At 48.3% G+C, this 21,353-nt stretch overlaps 1 protein-coding gene across 1 annotated transcript in view; it reads right to left on the bottom strand.

Annotated features, from left to right (window-relative positions):
- The window catches only part of LOC144097965 (uncharacterized), a 42,230-nt gene extending 22,050 nt beyond the window's left edge, over positions 1-20,180 (bottom strand). The window contains exons 1-5 of the mRNA XM_077630555.1: positions 19,955-20,180; positions 19,149-19,321; positions 14,131-14,404; positions 11,902-11,988; positions 10,552-10,924 (exon numbers count right to left, since the gene is read on the bottom strand). Of these exons, the coding sequence (XP_077486681.1) occupies positions 10,552-10,924; positions 11,902-11,988; positions 14,131-14,404; positions 19,149-19,321; positions 19,955-20,180 (1,133 nt within the window). The remainder of the gene's footprint in view (positions 1-10,551; positions 10,925-11,901; positions 11,989-14,130; positions 14,405-19,148; positions 19,322-19,954) is intronic.
- Positions 20,181-21,353: the final 1,173 nt, after the last annotated feature.

Here is a 21,353-nt window from a genome sequence, read left to right as displayed (position 1 = left end):
TTATTTACCCTACCCTCTTACGTCCTTTTGATTTACAACGACACTACCAAAGATAACGTGTAACAGGAAACCTGGCTTAACAGCTGTCGCTGCGAAACAAAGTTACTTTGCCCTAACCCGAATGCCTTCAATTGCCATTCCGTGAAGGCGATATAAAGTGCACATACTTTATTTCTGGGTTCTTGAAATAAGCCTAAGTGAAGCCCACCACAGACCTAAACCAGTGACATTAAGCCTTGCCTCCACGCCACGCAGTGTCATAAAAGGCCTAAATGCAAGGTTGCTCCTAGCTCGAGCACTAGGAATCCTCCCATACTGTCCCATCGATAGACGCTCGTTCTTCGGCGCTCATACGTCTGCATGAAATCCCTGGAAGGCGATATTTTTCTTCAATAAATGTTGTTGTTTCTGCTAATATTTCTCATTTTCCGTACATGAGGGGCTCCTCGTATGCGGAGTAAATAGCACGGCTCGAAACATTTATCTGCACAACGGTAGAGATCCTCGTCTAATTTCATTCTGAGGCCTGGCGAGAAGTGATGGGTTGCCCAATACTTACAAAGCAGCCGCTCGTCACGAGGAACACCGTGCGCGAACGCTGCATGGCGTCCCTTGGCGTCGAATTCGCCTGCCTGGGACAGGCTGTTCGTGTGGAAGGCTTGTCGGCGGTCCCTTTCAGGTCTTCGAGCAGCGCACCGCAGAGCTGGACGGCTTAGCCTCATGCAGCTCTTCTTCCTTCTCACGAGAGCTCGCGCTCGCTTGAAAAGCGATGTTTTCTCGCACTCGGTATTAGATGAAAACGACGCTAAATACAATTAAACAGGCCCGGTCATTCCACTGGAAAGTCAGCGGTAGCTTTTCTTCTAGTTGTTGTTGAAGTGTGGTGAGAAAAAGAGCCGAATTCAATAAATGAAAAATTATAAAGCATGCTTCATTTTCACTCTTTTCATCGCAAGTGCCGACCTACCTGTGGTAATTCAGGTTGCAAAATTATGATGCAATATAAATATGCGAGAGGGTGATGAACACTGCTTACCATTTTCTGGCATGAGCTGTTCTTCGCTCTGTTCTTTAGGCTTCGCGCGAACACTAACTTTAGTAGCCCTGACGAAATGTGTTGATGACCACAATATTTCAATGACTTCAAGCCATTAATTTTTGCTGAATATCTTTGCCATTACAAAACATTTCACAGCACCCTTATACGCAGTAAATACTCATATGAAAATGTTCAACAGATGGGTTATTTTTATTCGCAGTGTGGGCAGCAATTGAAGTGTATATTTGTACATAGTATTCACTGCAGAGATGCAGTGTGGCATTAGAGCTAGTTGGTTCATTCGTTAAAAAGAGGTGCAGTAGCGTGACGAATAAACACAGCAGAAGTCAGAGTGTGTACGTGTTGCCTTTCCTTATGTCACCATTGGTGCTTTACGACAGCTGGTAATGCCTCAAATCTAGGCGTTGTTTTCCAGAGAGAAGAGAGGGAAGGGTGCAGTGGGGGAGCAGTAAGGGAAGCTGTGCCTGGAAATGACTAGTGTGATAATGTGAGTGTGGATCAGAGTTGTACGTAACGCATTACAAGTAATTGAGTACATATAGCAAATTGCATTTTCGTGTAATTTAGTAACTAATCGATTACTTTTTTCGCACTAACTTCCAACTAATTCACTTACATTTTTTTCTGTAATCTATCACTGGTAATCAGTTACTTTTTTCCAAAAGCAAATAACCAACTGTACAACTTAACATCAGTGGTGCTAGCAGGCAGGACAACGGGCCGGCTGCGGCTGTCGAGAAGCATCACGCGCGGTCATATACGTACCACAACAGGGTCACCGCCGTCTCCTACGGCAGTTATCGTCCCTAGAAATATCACATGACCGCTCCATTGTGCCCCCCCCCCCGTCCGGTCGGATGGCGCCGTAACTATCTCTCAATAGACTGTAACTCGTCAACTTCCACATAAAACACGGAGGCGTGGATATAGCTCCAAAAGGCACGTAAAGCAAAGATTATGTTGAGATCAGCACTACTCCTATAGTGCTTTGTAGCATCAGAAGGAAAAGAATGCGAACCATATGAGCCTCATTCGTTGAAAAAATAGCTGCACCCGTGACGTGTCCTTTCGTCCTTGCCTTCCTTACACTTTTTTTCCCTAGTATGCGGAACTGACTAGATTGAAGTTCAACACTCGCTGCCTTTACGGATCTGTTGTAGTTGGACATAATAGTTCAAGAAATCAGGAGCACTGAAAGGTCTGTCCGTAAGAAAAGGGGGGGGGGGGGGGGGGGAGGGCATGTTTACTTAGAGATTAAACTCGCCCTGTGATTTCAAGTTGCAAAGAAAAATTTTAATCTGCCTCCGCGGTGCATCCACTATTTTTGTCGTTAGTACTAGTAGATATTAGGAACGAGCATCAATAGTAGCAATTCTAGAATGCTTTTTAATAATAATTAGGCAAGCGGTCTTCATGGCCGTGCGTCCATTTCTTGGATAGGGGTAACATTATTAGATTTTATCATGAAGTTTGAGCCGGCCGAGAAAACTTTCTCCAAGCATTTCACCCCAGAGTAGCCGATCACCACGCTGGGAGAACCTTTTACCTATTAGAAAACTGGTGGGTACCCGGCGGAAAATGGGGTTGAACCCTGTTTCCCGAATGCGAGGCCGATGCTTTGACCACTACGCTACCACTTCGACCCTCCAGTGGTCCAGGCCTCGACCGGGGTCTTCAAATAGGCACAAGCTATGATCCGGACCGGTGCTCGGCTTTCCTACGTGAACGGCTTCGAAAAGTAGCCTGCGTTTTCAAATCCCGCCGCTGTGAGCGGCGCTCGTGCGAACGTCATGCCCAATGAATGTTTCAGCCGCTGTATGCTTTTCAAGATATCCTATTCAGCCGCTTGGGCACGACAGTGAGAAGAAACTAGAGGAAAAAATTACAGGACGGTTACCACTGGTTAACACGAGATTCAGCGACCGCTGTTAACGTATTCATACTTAACGATATGTCATGGAACAAAATACCAGAGCGACCTCACATCTGTAAAGTTCTAGGGCGCTCTTTTTAGTTTTCCACACATACTAGTTTGTTGCCTAGATCTGCTCCAGTGAGCCACTCTATATGTGCAGCGCTGCCAATGATCCTCTCCTCGGGCGGCGGGTTACGCAGCAGCTGCCGCATTTGGACCGAACTACATTCCTTCGCACTCGCAAAACCCTCATCATTTCAAGTTAACCACGTTCCGGATGGATACCGCTCTAACCACTCTCTGGTCGCGCCTTCCCACGCTCTCTCATACCCTCCTTCTTCCACGGTAACGATGTTCCGAACGGTTACCGTCGTATCACACTCTGGTTGCGCCTTCCCACGCTCTCGTCATACCCTTCTCCCTCCAGGGTAACCCTCGCCGTCCTTCCTGGTTGACTACACTGCAGTTGGTTTCTCTGCCGACCACCGACCGGTTGCGCCTTTTTATGCCCTGGCCATAGCATCCCCCTCCCAGGGTTACCATTCTCCACTTGGAGATGTTTTCTCTCTCGCCCCACCGTCCTCTTTCCATGGTAACCACTTACTGAATGGTTCCCGTAGTGACCATCCTTCGGTTACGGCTTCCAGCGCTCTCGCCATGCCTCCTCCTTCCGGAGTAACCATTCTCCGGTTGAAGATTCCTTCCTTCTCGGCGCACCGTCTTCCTTCCGCAGTACCACTTTCCGAAAGGTTCCCGGGGCAACCTCCTTCTTGTTACGTCTTCCTACGCTCTCTCCACGTCCTCCTCCTTCCACAGAAACCACCTTCCGGGCTGTTGGCGTGGTAACCACACTCCGGTTACGCGTTCCACGCTCTCGCCATAAAGCCTCCTTCCATGGTAACTCTCCCCGTCATTCCAGAGTAACTACGCTCAGGGTGGTTTACGTGGAAACGCCCAACCGATTGTGACTTCTTACGCTCACGCCATACCCTCCTCCTTTCAGGGAGACCATCCTACGGTTGTGGATTCCTCACCTCTCCCGATACCCTCCCCCTTCCTCGTTAATCACCCTCTGGATTATTCCTGTGGTCCTCACCCACCGGTTACGCATTTTTCCGCTCACGTCATTCCTTGGTGCTTGCACGGTAACCACCATCCGGATGGTTCTCATGGCGGTGAACCCGCCATTTATGCCGACGACTACGGCGATAATAGTGCTACAATTACGACGATGTCAAACCCAGGAACGGGTGCTTAACAGCTCCCACAGAAAAGAAAAGAAATTCGCATTACTGCATCGGCGTTTATGAAAAAATATCGCGTTCGACGTTACAGCACATTAAAAACATATGTCATAAGGCCCAAGGTAAGCTGTATTTCCTTAGAAGAAGATTACGCAACGCACCTCCTAACGTGAAACTTAATGCGTATAAAACACTCGTAAGACCGACCTTAGAATACGCGGATCTTATTTGGAGCCCACACCAAAAATATTTGATAGGCAAGCTGGAACGTATTCAAAACCTAGCAGTACGCTTCATATACTCAAATTTTTCTAGACATTCTAGCGTATCTAACCTACTTCACAAAGCAGATCTTCACACCTTAGCACAGCGCAGAATAACATCAAGGCTTAAATTTCTGTACTTACTTTATTACGGTCATTTGAACATCTCAAGAGAAACATACCTCCAGGAACCATTCCGTCACTCTTCAAGAAATAACCATGAAAAAGCACTTCATCAACCCATAAGCCACATTAATGCTCATAAATATTCTTTATTCCCATCGGCTATTTTTTGCTGGAATAAACTACCACCGGCTGCTGTAAACTGCAACTCGATCGAATCATTCATAGAGCATGTTAACAGAGTTGAATCACTGTCAGTACCACCGTGATGAACCTATGTCGCCCAATTTCCATTTGTATTTTCTTTGCAATTACATGTGTTTCCTTTTCAACCCGCTAGTTTCTTCTCCTGGCTTTGACGTCATTAGTACCCTGTGCCACTATAGCGATGAAATGTTATTTTTGTACCCTTGTACTTTACGTATTCCCTTTGTTTTATATTCCCTCCTTGTAACCACTCCTGCATGGGCCCGAGAAGGGCCTGCAGTATCTGTAAATAAAATAAACTTTCTTTAAGAACAGTGCAAGCTCCCTCACAAGTTCTGAGCACATTAACAGCAGCCCACATTAAAACGTGTAAACACTAGCGCAAAGGAGCGATAGAACGCAGCATCAAGGCGGCGTGAGGGGCCTTCTCCAGCGTGAGTAGCGTCAGGGGCCGTGAAGAAAATTAAAAAAACTAGTGAAAAGAAATGAGCCCGGCACGCTAGAGCCTCTTCTCATCAGCAGGTCGCTCTTTGTTGTGGAACAAGCTACCGCGCACTCGAGCCCTGGCAGCTGGCTGCTGCGCGCAAATACGAGCTGATGCGCAATATGTTCATACGTTATAATAGCGCCCCTCCCTCCATCGCATACAATGAGAGAGGGGTCAGTGTAGCTGCTGACCAGTTCACGATGGAAATTAGCGACTGCAACTTCGAAAAACGACTCCTAGTGAAAATTAACAACGTGCAAGGAAAATATCAAGAAAGACGCAGTAGCTCATTGTAGTTTGAGTAACTTTGTTTTCTGGCAATAAAAGTTGGAAGGCAAATAACAAAATTGTAATCGACTGTATTTCTGTTATTGTTTAGTTACACTTCTGGGGAGTGTAGTTCATCACTGCAATCAGTTAGATTTGAGATGGAGTAATTGTAATTGTAATCGGTTATTTTTGTAACGTGTGCAAGACTAGTATGGATACCTCTATGGGCGGCACACGCTCGCGTGTGTGAGGGTACTGTGAGGGACGGTTGGGCTTTCTCTGCTTCTTCCTGCGGGGAGCTACGGCAGCAGCGCTGCTATGCGGGGTGAAGGCGCAGCTACCCGAGCAAAAGGCGTTTGGCAGAACGTTGGCACGACCTCTATAGAGCCGACCAGACTCGACCGGGCCGCCCATGCAACCGACGCTGGGCCTACGTCACTGACATAACGTCGGCCGAATTTCGAAAATCCAACCCAGCACGACATTCAGGCCTGTTATGCTATGCGCAGGCCTGCTATGCGCAGCACGCCGACCGACCACCTGGCGGCGTTCCTGAATGCTCTGGCTCTCGTTTTTATGACCATTTGCAATCAAGCTATGATTGCAGTTCCTGTACCTACACTGCGATATTTACAGCTTGCTTTTCAATTTATTCCTTACAAGCACTTTTAAACCAGTGTTAATTGCGTGCAGCACATTTCAACTTTGAAGCATCTACAGAGCTCCGGTACGTGTAGGTCTTGTCACTGGCTGTATTTGCGCCATTAGCAGAAATAACTTTAAAAATAAAACAATGAAAACCCGCAAGCCTGCTGTATTATCACGTCGGCTTTCAAAATAAATTAGAGCGGCGAATTTATGAACCCAGGGCCAGTTTAATGCCGCTTCATAAGTAGCTTGAAATTCCGCCCCATTGAGTGATTTGCAATTTTTCACCTTATTTTCTACTTCTCCTTTTGGAGATTCAGGATGACAGTTTTTTTTCTCTTGCTGATTATTGTTCAGCTGGCTTCTGATGATAGATTATTAAATAGCGCTAGGGCAGTGGACACTGCCACATAAAAGTATTTCGATTCCTGCGATTCCAGCAAATTTTTACAGCTTAAAAGGCTAATACAAAGCAGAGGATGACAGCAACGAACACATGTGCAGGTCTCTTCTGTTTTTTAGTTCTCCTTATTGAGCTTTGATCTCAAATTCTATGTGCTGATCCGAAATGCGGAGTGTTTTTTTTTATTTTTAAAGACATTTTTTTTATTCCAAAAGTGTGCCATGAGGCATAAGTTGAAAAGGGGAAGGAATGTGGGAGATTGAAAGTTAAAAGAAGGAGTGAAGACCCGTTGCGCTGAGGTAGTCGCAGAGGTTGATGATGAAACGATCGTTCATAGTCCACTGCACATAGTTACGTTCGCGGTTCCACTGCAGACCCGCCTGCCTGAGGAGCCGTTTTCTAATAGCAGCCGTCGCTGGCACGCCCACAACAAGTGCCGCACATGACAAAAGTCCGGTGCAGCGCTGTAGTGAGGGCACCTGTCAGGTGCTAGCAGATCTTTGGCACGCCACCGATGACGGACAGATGGTGTCAGAGCCGCCCCTGCCCGAATCCGGCGCACGGATATCTCCTCCTGCCGTGTAAGACTACGGGAGAGAGGGTGCGAACACGGAGGAATTAGAGTGCGTGTTCGCTGGCGCAGAACTTCGGAATCGGAAACATGGGACAGGAACGGATCTGGGGGAAGAGGGGAAGGTGGCGGATCGTCTAACGTATGAAGATGAGTCATAGCATCCGCTTGAATGTTATGTGGATCCTGGGCATGGCCGCGAATCCAGTGTATGCGCACAGGACATGGATACTTTGCGCCGAGCACATGAATTGATTGTGAAATCTGGAATGTGCGTCGAACAGCCTTAAGCTATTTAAGGGCGGCACGGTAATCGGTGTAAATATGAACTGTATTGAATGTTGGAACGAGCGGAAGGGAAGCATTGGCATTATAAATGAATTGAAGTTCCAATGCCAGGGGAGTGCGCGTATCCGCGGTATACGTCGCGCGAGAGTTGAGATGCGGATGAGATGGACTATACACAGCAGTAACTCCCCTCTCTGCAGAATGAGATGCATACGTGTATAATATGCACCCTTCAGGCAGGTACACGGCTGATACCGACGGGGAAATAGTGTGGCGATTGTCTTGCGAGCTGGCAATATGATCACGGAGGAAGTGTTTTTAAACAATGAATTTGGAGAGACTGTTTTCGAGCTCTGTTTGCCACCCGTTGGTCGATGAGTTCTCTGAGTTTATTAAGTTGAGCGAACTCCTGTAGCACAGGTATGAGTGCTAAACGAGGCAGATATGTTATGGTGCGCATAGCCTCATGATTGATAGCTTCAAGGGAGTCCCACTGTCTGCGGGTGAGACGTTGAAATTGTGCCTGGTATATTATCCGTGGCTGAAGGATAGAGCGCACAAGCTGGCTGGCCGTATGAGCACGTGCGCCACCACGGCGCACAGCTATGCGACGAATCAGACCTAGAGTAGCGTGAGCCGATTTACGGGTTGCTGTCATCCAAGGGGTGCCAGTCCCAAATGTGTTGAGAAGACCAAGAATACGAAGTTCCTACCTGAGGAATCCGAAAATTAGGTATCGTAATATTTAAAGGGGAAGCTTTCCGTAAGCCGGCTTTATTTCCAATGCGAATGACACATGATTTAATAGGAGAGAGTGTCAGACCCAGAGGTGGGAGGCGAGATGTCAGTTCATCCAACGCGTGCTGGAGGACCGACTGATGGATAGACGCATCCGGATGACTGCACCACAGGGTTATATCATCGGCCTACACAAGCACACGGATAGTAGGGATGGTCTCTAGGGCTCGAACAAGAGGAATTAAAGCCACAATAAACAATGCGGGGACAAGAACAGAGCCCTGCGGCACTCCTCTATCGGAAGTGAAGTTACCAAAGGGCTTTCCGTGGATACGCACACTGATGGTTCGATTTGCTGAAAAGGCGTGAATGGAGAGGAGGAACCGGTGAGGGAGACCAAAAGTTTGAAGGGAGACAATAATGGCAGAGTGAAGGATGTTATCATATGCCTTTGTTATGTCTGTAGCGATCACGGTTCGTACAAGGTGACTCTGCGGAGAGTGGTCAAGCACGTCAGCAGCTAAAGTAGCAAGGCCGTCCTCTGTTCCAGTCTGTGGGCAGAAACCAATTTGGGAATCTAGGTAACAATCATTGGATTCCAGCCACCACGACAGGCGTGCGGCGAGAATGTCATTTCATCCGCCTGACCACGCCCACTGCAGGGCAAAGGCCTCTTCCATGTCTCTCCAATTAACCCTGCCCTTGCCTGCTGGGGCCGGTGTGTCCCCGCAAACTTTTTAATCTCATCCACCCACCTAGCTTTCTTCCTCCCTCTACTGCGGTTGCAGTCACTTGGCATCCACTCCTTTACCCTCAAGGGCCAGCGGTTATCTTGCTTTCACTTTACGTGCCCTACCCATACCCATTTCTTCCTCTTGATTTCGCCTAAGGCGTCTTTAACCCGCGTTTGCTCATTCATCCACTGTGCACGCTTCCGGGCTCACGTTATACCTATCATTTTTCTTTCCATAGCTCACTGCATCGTCCTTAAGCTGAGCCCTTTTCGTTAGCCTCCACGTTTCTGCCCCATAGATGAGTACCGGTAACATTAAGCTGTTGACAAATCGTACTTTATGCTACTGATTTGCTCAGTGCACCAGGTTATGAGAGCGATACATACTTGCCTAAAGATGTTAACGAATTAGACAAGTTCGCTACTTCCCGGCGCTTATTACTTTTATTTTGAGTCACCGGATAGGCTAGCTATCAGGCGATGTTTATTCAGAAGTATGCTCGTTGAAATGTTAACTGCGAGCGATAGGTACGGCACAAATCAGTTTGCAGCATACCTAATGCTTCTGTGACAGCTCTTGTAAGACTTTACTTCGAGAGTTTAATAAAGAATTGGCATTTAGGCGATGCTTGTTTATTGTAGTTTACCCACTATATAAACTGACACCCAATATCTGTTTCCTACATGATGCACTTGACATAGCAGGGTTAACCCAGTTTCGGAGCGCTAGGTGAAGGTTAAGAGGACAACCAAAACTCCAACGAGGCATTTCTTTCCTAAACCAGCAGTATAATACGTACAACCTGTGAAGGAACCGCCGAAACGAAATATCACAGCCTGCGGTTCCGGCGCGAAAAGTCACAAGGCGTGTGCACCGTAAAAGCAAGTATTTTACTTACATCAGAGATGTCATATGCAATAGACTATTCTTGAGGCGTCATGAAATCTTTTCTAGCGGTGAAAAGGCGTTGTTGACCACTGTCCGGGTTTACGCGAAGGCGAGCACTCCGGAAAACACTATCATGCGAGGAAGTTTGTGCATGTTACAGCCTGCAATCCCTAAGCAGCTCAGAACACTGTACAACATATTCAATTCATAAGTCCATCAACGTAAAACGGCGTTGCTCCCACGGCGATCTGCCTCAAATCAATTCGTACACTTTCTGCTTTGCCGGCTCCTTTTAAAATGTGGTATTTGCAAACAATCTAGAACTGGCTTGCACAAGCCGTAAAAGTTGACACTTTTGTTTCCACACTGTTCAATACCAGGTTCTAATAAGGACAATGGTATTGCCGTCGCACCGTCAAGTGCGTTACTGCACCAAAGTAAAAAGAGCTTGCTTCTACTGCACGCAAAAACAGTTTTAAAGAAATCCGCGGATTGTTAGGTTAAGCACTGAATAATAAAATATTATGGAGCCAACTGTAGGAAAAAAAGCGCTACAAATATCATGCCTATAAAAAGCAAAACGTGCTTAGTTTACATGCTGGAATATTGGACGATAATTAAACAAAGGAAAATTATTAAAATTATGTGGTTAGGTTATGATAGCGAGTCTCAGTTTACGAATAATCTTTCGGCGATGTTATGGTGAAGGCACCCGACGGCCAGGCCCGGAAGGAGTACGATGTCGGAGGGCCGGAGACGGCCGTGGTCTGCTGGAGACTGCTGTGCGGGTGGATGGCAGAGCTCGCGCTCCGTTGTCCCGCAAAAAAAGACGTCAGACTCCCCAGGAACCTCATCACCGTCAGCCAATGCTGCATCTTGGCCGCTTTCTTTTTGTTCCCGGTCTTCTGGGCTCGGTGCGTCCTGAGTTGATAGCTCCTGAAGGAAGCGGTTGGCTGGAGACTGGAGACCTGGCTTCGTCTCTGCGGTCGTGGCCTCATTTCGCTTGTGTGCACTTGATGGAGTCATGGCCTGCGGAGTGTCGCCTTCGACGATAACTCTATCGGACTCGGCAACGAGGTCTGGCCCTTCAGCAAACGATAGCCGTCGTACCAGGACTCGTTTACGCGACGGATTGTTCCTCGGGCTCCCATTGTGTGATGCCGATGATTTCTTTGGTTTCGAACGGGAGAGTTTCAGCACGACCCACTCAGTCGACTCGTCTGAGGCGCAGGTCTCATCAAAGCCGTCTGAGGGAACGATAGCTCTCGGCGAAGCGAAGGCGGCGGCTCCCTCTGACTCTTCGCGTGACGCTAGCCCTGATCGCGTCGGGCTTGCCTCCGCTGCAGTGAGAACGAGATCACATGTAATTAGGAGACCTGAGTGTTCTTACCACATCGCATCCACGAGTTTCAAGAAGCATATCCAATTGGACAGATCAGTTTACACCGCTGCGAACTGAAGGATCTGGTGTCATGGCTTTGGTGCTGTGCTATGCGCCTATATACGAAATTGTTCTTGTGGTCTGTCCAAAGCAGATACTTCGCGGTGCACATGGACACACGCACACCAAATCTGACAGCGCGATCGCCCTGAATAGTTACCTGCTCTTCGGTCACTGCCTGTGGCATTCGGCTGCTGGACCTTATGCTTTGCGATCGAATCGCTACAGATATGGACGCGTTTCAAAGGCGACGAAATGTAGAAACGTCCTCGTGCTGCGTGGTATTAGTGTCCATTAACCCTTTAACCGCAAAATAAATTCCCGTCAAATATACCAAAATTGCCACATTTTTTAATATCGTCTTAATTTTTTCAATGCAATTTTGATTCTGAAACTATACTTATTACTTCATTTGTTTCTGGTTAGAATGAAAACTAAAGGTTTAAAAAGAAAACGCTGCTCTCGAGGACGTCTATCCCTCAGTGCATGCCAGTGTAATGGGTTGCAACGTAAAGAAATGCGCCGTATTTATTGATCCAATACGCTGTAACACACTGCAGATTGCATAGACGTTGCTTCGTCCTAACACAAACATAGTTTCAACATTGGTAGCTAACGTGCCTGTACACAGCGTGTCCTCTTCGTCGCGGTCGCCTTTGCTCTCGTCATCTGAAGATGCCTCCGGGTCGCGAATATCGAAAACAAATTCTAGATCGTCAGCAACGAAAGTGTCAGGAGTGCTCAAAGAAGGAGCTCTTTTTCTCGGAACATCGCCGCCGCCAGCATTATTCTTGTGTGACGACATTATGAACTGGCTGTTTTCAGGATTCAAACACACGCTCACGGCACGAAACCTTCCTTTTTTTTCATCGACAACTACCGCCCTATAGAGTTGAAAATCGCAAGCTACGCAATTGCCGGCCGGAACTTGTCTATGGCAATGTAAGCACCGCAACACAGGGCCGGACGAGTGTGGCTCGTCTTTAGCGACATTGGTACAATCTATTACGACGAGTACAGCTCGGGGTGGGTGGATAAAGGGTTGAAGTACTTACAGAGCTCAAAATTATTTCGAAGCCCTCCTTTGCAGCGCCTTTAATTTCTCGTGGGCCGCTTCGGCATATTAAACCTGAAACAACCTACCAGCCAAGTTATTTTGTAGCACTTGCGAGAAATGAAGCCCACCACTGTTCAAAATGCGCCACCGCTTAGCCCCGTCATAAATGTGGAGAAAAATCACTTGGGGGATTTGGCTCCTATAGGAACATGTCATTCGGTGGAACGCAACTGCAAGTAGACCACGAAATTGCGTTTTTGAAAGATGAAATTCCTACAGAATTCTTACAACGAACCTCGCGTCATGACTTGGGTGCTGACGACTGTCGGGGAGTGTACATTATAGAAGAGCGGTGTGTCTGTCTGCAAAAAGAGTTTATCTAAACGCCGTTGTACCTGATTGAAATAAATTGATAACACTCTCAAGACTACTATTCCGAAACAAGAATAACGCTCCGCCAAAGCTGCAGCCAGCGAGCGCTTTCGATCACGTTAGCTTAACGAGTGAGGAATATCCTCCCTCACGCAGAGACAAATAGAAAGTAAATCTAGGAGCGTAGGATATTGCATAAAAAGTGGAGGGAACACTTAAGCTCCGCCTTAAGGGTATTACGCGATAGCGTAACGGGTTAATTCTTATATATGCAGAAACTTGTTCCCTGCTTAACATGCATAGATCCCTGGAAGCCCTCATAGCGCCCATGTGGTGCAGCAGTTAAGCAGTACGCCACTGCACTGCGATGACAGGTGCTACCACCGGTTTGGCTTGTGAGACGCTGGTTGCTCTTCCCGAGCTACCTCTCGTGACCATCACTCATTTAACGGCCACCTGCCACGGTGGGCCGGTTTTGATGACTCCGCAAGGTCACGACCTAGGTGGCCCACCTGGCTCCTGGGGTTGCTCTCTGGGGACCACCCAGCAGCCATTGCCATGGCAGCGATTGTTCGCTCGCAACGCCCACAACGCCCACACCGGATTTCCTGGTAGGCGGGGCCTTTAACGCTATTGCGTTAATAGAGAGACAAAAGAAAGAACGAAGAACAAGTAGAGGTGCGTTTTGACGAGTGTTTTGCTAGTATTTTCTTTTAGCATCAAGTGCAACAATCACGTAAAAGCTCTCATCGTAGCTGAGGCGGGCGTTTTCGTGCCCAGGCATGCAACGATTTTCTACAGTGCTGCAGTCGCGTGCCTTTTGTTGCATGAGGGACATCTGCTGTTGGCATCTAGACCCGAATCAATTTCTTTCTCAGACCACGCTGGGTCTCTGGTCACTCTGCGTAGCTAGTTCCGCTGTCCGGAACACTTGAAAGTGGATCATGCCAGTCTCGATGCCTTATACTTTCAGCACGCATCGTAATATAGCTGGCACTTCGTGGCACTCTTTTTCTCCTAGGTGAAAAATTGTTGCGGCGTACACCTGCGTGATTCGCTTATAACTGGCCAGTAGTTCTTTGCGACATTTAGAACCCGTTCAGACAACCTATGTCTACTACCCCAGAGCGAAGCAGTAGCTCCCATTGGTGCACCGACGGACCAACCGTCCGACCGACCGACTACCTGCTGACTGACTGACCGACAGACAGACTGACCAACAGATTGATTGATTGATTGATTGATTGATTGATCGATCGATCGATTGATTGATTGATTGATTGATTGATTGGTTGATTGATTGATTGATTGATTGATTGATTGATTGATTGATTGATTGATTGATTGATTGATTGATTGATTGATTGATTGATTGATTGATTGATTGATTGATTGACGCCTTCGGACCCAGCGTTGCTTACTGTTCTGTGGGTCTCCTCGCGGTGCCGGCGGCAGAATATTAATATCAGAGAAGGCGACGGCTTCTGCTTCGTAATGCGTGGCGTCCGCGAAGTGCCTCAGATCATGTCGAGGGGCTCTGCCCGACAGCAGGGCGACCTGCATCGCCTCGAAGCTGGACAGCGAAGGGGGCCGCTGGGAGAGGCCGCCGGGGTCCGAAGAGCGCGAGTCCGACGTTTGGGCCCAGATGTAAGACACTCGTCGCAGGTTGGGTGTCACATGCAGGGCAGCGCCGGCCTGTGAAGGGATCGTAAAGCTAGTACATGAAACATGTGCTTTTTCTGCATAATTGCTTCAAAGTATCCAGATAGTTGGCAAAACATGCAAACTGCCAGCCAGAGCATTCGCTAGTTCATTTTCATACGGTAAGCCACGAAGAACACGGACGGAACGCCAAGATAACCAAATAAAAATGCTCTTGCCTTCTGCGCAAAACGTAAATCCTGGAAGGCCGCAGCCACAAAAAAACAAGAAAAAATAACATCCAACGCATTTCAAGTAGAACTTTTTACAGGCCTTGTTGATGACTGTTGCACTCCTTCAAGTCCGTGTCATTCTTTCGCGTTTTCCTTGACGCTCCAGTCTTTCCTATACATTTTATTCCTGGGAAGATATTTGAGGCAAAGAAGACAGCTCCGCTTGGGAACGATTCTACCTTCATAGCTTTGTCACGGAAGGAAGTATTCTTTTTTGGCAGGTGTAGCTCCTAATATAGCTTAATCATTGTAGCCGCCTTTGTACTGTAATAGTATACAACTCAAGAACGAAGCGGTGAAGGCCCTCAAAAGTGGCTCTCCAACCAATGGCGCGAACCGTTTGGTTTGGCATTATAGTTAATCCCTTAAATCGGGTTTTTTACCATTTTCAAGGGGATTAAAAACTTCTTGACCGCCGGTCGACTTCATTCGCTGAAGGGCCTCTTTTGGGCGGCATTTCCTGCTTCGTTCTTTAGTTGTATCTGACTAGGGGAGATTTCTGCGAGTGTTATACTGCGTCTTTTTTCGTGGTTTTTGCTTGTCTGAGATTTTGGCGAACCCACCGGCCCGCAATTAACGGTACTTTTCCGTTCGCACTGCAGAACTCACCTAGGCATTAATAAAGGCATCGCATATTTTTTTAAGCGTGCAGTGCCCACATGCGCCAGTAGAAAAGAGGTCAAGGTATAGAAGGGAAGAGAGGAGAAAAAAGGAGGAGCGCGCGTCGCAGGCAGAAAGGCACAGACGCGCGAGTTGTCGGGGCCCTAAGGGAGCCTCAGTGTTTGGATGATGGGGTAAAGGCCCATATCCTCCATGGTCAGAAGACGGTCAAGCAAACCATGACGAACCATGACAGGAAGATGAAGATGAAAAGGACGAAGACCGGTCGTGCTACGCGAGGATGCTGCCATGTTTCGACTGACTGTCTGTGTTGCCCGCAGTTTAGATTCGTGTGACTAACGTCCGCAGTTTGACATGTGTACCTTTCAAATTTCAATTAGTGAAGGTTGCTGTTCGCCGCCAAACTGTAGCTTCGAAGCCGTATCCTCTGGACTCCAGCTATGCTCAAGGAAACCTGCTCCAGTTCTTCCACCCCGGCGCCGATCGTTCTCTGCGCTGGAGCTCTGCGCCAGTAAAACCCACTGTATTCAGCTGTACCGGAGACCGCGACGTCGAGGACGTGGCCTCCTACGAGCGGCTGAGCACCTATAACAAGTAGGATGACGGCCTTAAATTGAACAACATCACTTTCTATCTTACGGACATTGCAAATCATTGGCTCCGAAACCACGAAGCCGACATCACCACGTGGTCGGCCTTCAAGACGAGCTTCGCCGATGTCTTCGGCCAGATAGCGGTACGCAAGCTGGGCGCTGAGCAACGTCAGCATGGCCGGGCGCATCTGCATGGCGAAAATTTCCCCATTTACATCGAATACGTTGTGGACCACTGCAAGCGTGTGGATGCTGCCATGCCCGAGCGCACCAAGGCTGACCAATTCTAAAGATCACTGACAAGGACGCGTTCCAGATGCTCGTGGCGAAGAATCCAACCACCTTCGTCGACATGATCAGTGAATGCCAGAGCTACTACGACCTCTTCATGTGTCATGACAAAGGCGCATAGTAAATAGGAAACACAAAAAAAGATCAGCACCGAAGATCAAGTCACTGAAGATAGTGAAGAATATTTTGGAATTTGAAAGCAAGTAGCCATATGAAGAGAAGGAAGAAGCAGGTGGTTTAAAAGGAGAAGCGCTGACGTGAACCGGAGGCACAACTTTCCAGCCGTCTTCGATGCTGCGTGGCTGTCGGTAGGCGGCACTGTCGGTTCCAGTGGCCTCCCGTCCAGGCATGGGCCCAACCGGCTTCCGCTCCGGTTCTGCGGGCCACAACGCTTTCCTCATATACGGAACGAGGGCCCTGGATGCAAGCACTAGGAACGCCGACGCTGCCGGTTTGGCCCTGTCGTCTGCGGCACGAAGGCAACAGACCACCGACGCCGAGATTCAAGTAACGTGGCACTGGACATCCGCCACCTCTTCCTATCCGCCACTACCTCTCTCACAATCTTCACAACCGAACTCTCTCTACAGCTCAAGGTAGCTTCACCATCGAAACGCAGGGCGCATAGCACCGCTTCGCCGAGTAGCGTCTCTCCAGCACTGCGTAACATCGGGACCCCGACGCCTTCGGTCGAAAGTTCGCGTTATGGTAGACTGACAGCCATTCCTTTATTCCGTGTGTGCGTGTATTAGGATTCCTTCGTCATTAGCGTTTGACCTCTGCTTTGTATGTTTCATCGGTTAGGTCCTTGTTAGCGCTGTCATGTATAAAATGTCCTGTCCCAAGTGCCGCCTCGGAGTTCATCCCTCGAACTTTTAAGCACGCACACGTAGAATACGCGGACCACCCCACCGTGTGAGAGCATGAGACGCCCTCTCACACGATGTGCCCTATCGCAGCCAAAGCCGTTTGATGCCCTCAGGTATGGCTCCGGGCCGTCGCCACTGCTTAGCAAAGTCAAACAGTTCGTTCGCGAAGTAGTGCGTCAGCTATGCTGCACCTGCCTCACGACGCGGCGTCTCCTCTGGTGGTGCCATTGCAGCAAATTATCCGAGACCACTTGGCTGAAGCCCTTCCGGTTCTCCAAGATCCTTACATTAATCAAATGACCTACGCCGAGGCCCCGCATCTTCACCACACGCCTCCGATAGCCTCCCCCTTGACGTACGTAGAAGAGCCAGCACGCTCCAGGCCGTTGGCGTTTCCGACCAGTCAGCTCGTCATGCAACCCGCACCGGCTCTTGGCCGCCGCAATGGCCAAGTGGTTATGGCGTTCAGCTGCTGCCCCGAAAGACGCGGGTTCGATCCCGGCCGCGGCGGTCGAATTTCGATGGAGGCGAAATCCTAGAGGACCGCGTACTGTGCGATGTCGGTGCACGCTAGAGAACCTGCGCCCATGTCGTGTCTTCTCGCTCGCTATGTCCTCGTTTTTCGCGCGACTCAAGTATGAATCCCCACAAACTTACCCAGTTTTCGGTCGTTTTAACCCCCAGATGGTCGAAATTTCTGGAGCCCTTCACTACGGCGTCCCTCAAAGCCTGAGTAGCTTTGGAAAGTCAAAACCCCGTGAAACATAAACATACATACATACATACATATCCACACACATACATACATACATACATACATACATACATACATACATACATACATACATACATACATACATACATACATACATACATACATACATACATACATACATACATACATACATACATACATACATACATACATACATACATACATACATACATACATACATACATACATACATACATACATACATACATACATACATACATACATACATACATACATACATACATACATACATACATACATACATACATACATACATACATACATACATACATACATACATACATACATACGTACATACATACATACATAAGCACGAATGTACAGAACGTAGGATGGAACTTTGGTTCGTACGACGCCACGAACACTTCAAAATGTCTATCGCACGTCTTGTGCGTATCAGAGTGCGAGTTAAGTTGTTATGAGGAAAGAGAAGGTATAGTCCAGCGCGATTTGAAGGTTATCTCGTTCGTTCCGGTAAAAACGGACAAACTTCTCCTGGCGTGGCGGTAACTCTGCCCGCAGCAAACATGCCGGTGCAGGAGAGAGCAATCTTAAGCGTGCACATCTATTTGTGGCAGCCTTCTTGTGAAACTAAGCTGTTTTAGAGAAGTTTGATCAGGATAAGTTAAGCCTGAAGGGATTCCCTTCAAATTCTGTTAGACTGTACCAGTCGTGCACACCTCGACCGTACCATGAAGAAAGGAATTAAGCAGGGGCTGAAAGGAACAACGAATTAAAAGAAACAGGCGACGTTTACGCTTGTTGAAGATTGAAAATTGGTTTTTGGCGAACGAAAATGGTGCAGTATCTGTCTCACATCTCGGCGGACACCTGAACTACGCCGTAAGGGAAGGGATAAAGGAGGGAGTGAAAGAAGAAAAGAAAAAAGAGGTGCCATAGTGCAGGGCTCCGGAATAATTTCTATTACCTGGGTATCTTTGACGTGCACTGCCATCGCACAGCACACGGGTGCCTTTGCATTTCGCCTCCATCGAAACGCTGTCGCCGTGGTCTAGTTCGAACCCGGGTATTCCGGATCAGTAGCCGAGCGCCCTAACCATTGGTCCACTGCGGCGGGTTGTGCTCGCAGAGTTTTCGCGACTTGCGGAATTTACCGCAAACGTAATCAATACTTTTGTCTAGGTGAATTTGGACATCAATGATTTTGTCAAGGTCAGCCCTCCGGCACAGATGCAAAAGTCTTGCCATGAACCCCAGACGTGAAAGTGCTGCCGCAAGGTTGTGACACAGAAGTGGGAGATAATCTGTCCCAAGAGGTCTGCAAATTCCTTCCGAACTTAAAGAGAACTCAACGACCACATGGGGATACCATACCTGCGTGTGCGCGTCCGTGTGCCCGGTGACATCTGCACTTCCCAGCTCGGTGGGGTCGTGCAGAGTCGTTGGTGAGGCCATCGCGTCGATGGTGGACAAACTGACCCTGCGACCCTTGCGGCTTCGGGACCTGGCGTGAGCATTGCCCTGGCGCCTCGGGTTGGTGTCGTTTTCTGCCATGAGCGCCGAGAAGGTTAGATTCTCAACTTCACGCGACTTCTCACAAGATAAGAAGGTAGGCATGCAACTGGTAGGTCTCCAGACACTAAGCACAGCAGTAAAACAGTTTTACTAGAGGCGAAACACATAGGCGCCCGTGTGCTGTGCGATGTCAATGCACGTTAAAGATCCCCAGGTGGTCGAAATTATTATGGAGCCCTCCACTACGGCACCTCTTCCTTTCTTCTTTCACTTCCTCCTTTATCCCTTCCCTTACGGGGCGGTTCAGGTGTCCGCCGATATATGACAGATACTGCGCCATTTCCTTTCCCCAAAGACCAATTTTCATTTTACAATGGTCTACTCACTCGAACTGCGTCGAACATTGATAAGCTCTGTTAAGTTGCAGCAAAACACTTATTCGGCAATGACAACTGTAAGTAGATATACTTTTCCAAGGTAAATGACTTCGTCTTCGTAGCACTGACAAGCTGCCTGAAGTATGCGTTGAGACGCAACGGTAGCCATGACGGAGGATTACGCAAAGGCGACTGCTGTCACGTCGAAACCAGCCGACACGTTTGCATCAAAGGACGATGAGGAAAGTGGATCGCTTTTCTGTGTCCTCCGCCAAGGACGGTGCGTACCGAGGGGCGTCGCAATAACGGACAGCCTGGAGACCGGCGTCAACCATCCGACGCAGGTGCTCAGGAGAGAGCGCGTATCGGCGCCCCCTCGTCGGCTCTGACCGCCCTCGCTGGGCGCCTGGCGGGACCGGGACCTGCTGGTTCCAGCCGCTCGTTTCTTGAAGATGAACCAGCGCCACGGGTAGCGCGGGTCCGCAACCGAGTACGTGGACGCCTCCGGTGACATCGGTATAGAAGCCCACGCTTCGTCTTCTAGCGCGTAAAGGTAGCCCAGGAAGAACCAGATGAGAACAAACACCTGCGCCGTTCGAATTGACAAGGCGTACATCTAATACTGCACGTCTTCTGCTAAAAGGCAGCCGCGTGGCTGGCGCTTCACGAGCCTGCAACCTAATGGTAGTACAGAAGACCACAGTGCTTAAAAAGCCAAGAAAGACGCGGCACAAGACTTGCGCTTCAAAAGGCAGCTTTATCATAGCGCGAGCCGCGTTTCGCTATTGCAGACTGCTTACGCTGGGACCCTCCAGCTCCAGTGCATTTACATATGCTTGCCCTTCGTGGCCACAAACGCATGCGCAGATAGCTCCCTAGAGAACCAGAGCAAAGTAGACGATCCCAAATTGCGCTATGCAATAACTGTGAAATGTGTTTCTGCTCTGATGCTCTAGCGGTGGGAGTGGAAACCTCTTTGCTTCAGGTGTTCATGCAATTTCTGTCTGTATGTCCAAACTGACACCATCCCCCGTACGATCATATCTCTATAACGACTGAATCTGGGGTTGCCAAAAGCACTAGCGTGCTTTGGCGTAGAGTTAGAGGAATCGTATTATGACAGATGCTAAGGACTGCCTTTGAATTGAGGAGTACATATAGCCATTATCAAAACTATACACGCACGTGTTTTTTTCTGGGCAATGATGTGTGTGTGGTCCGTTGTGTATCGTCAGTGTTCCAAATCTTTTTAAAGCGAGAGCAGCTCTCGTTCCTATAGGCCTCCAAAAGTCAGGGCTTCCTCAAGTGCTGCAAGAGCGCCACTACATGGATTAGATGCAGACCTCATGGCCTTCTTGGTTTTGACAAAATCTGTACACAAGTCCAACTTTCTCGGACAAAAATTTTTAAAATTGGAAAATTGTAAGATACTGTTATGGATATATTGAAGGTAACAGTCCTTTCTTCCGATAGCTAGCAAAATCTTTCTTTTAAAGTTCTTCCATCGACCTTATCGAACAGTTAAGACTGCCATAGAAAGCCAATCGGGAGCGCTTTTGAGCATAGCAAAAATGTTAACATAAAAAAAGTAAGACTGCCATCGGGTGATCTGCCGGTATATTGACTGTTAAAGTGAAATCTTACATAACATGATAAAATTGCGTTAATAAACGGTTTCGCGCTCAAA

The sequence above is a fragment of the Amblyomma americanum genome, chromosome 7, assembly GCF_052857255.1.
Source record: "Amblyomma americanum isolate KBUSLIRL-KWMA chromosome 7, ASM5285725v1, whole genome shotgun sequence".
In the NCBI taxonomy this organism is placed as follows: Eukaryota; Metazoa; Arthropoda; class Arachnida; order Ixodida; family Ixodidae; genus Amblyomma; species Amblyomma americanum.
Note: the sequence above shows the minus strand (reverse complement) of the source record. Positions and strands in the feature narration are given on the sequence as shown.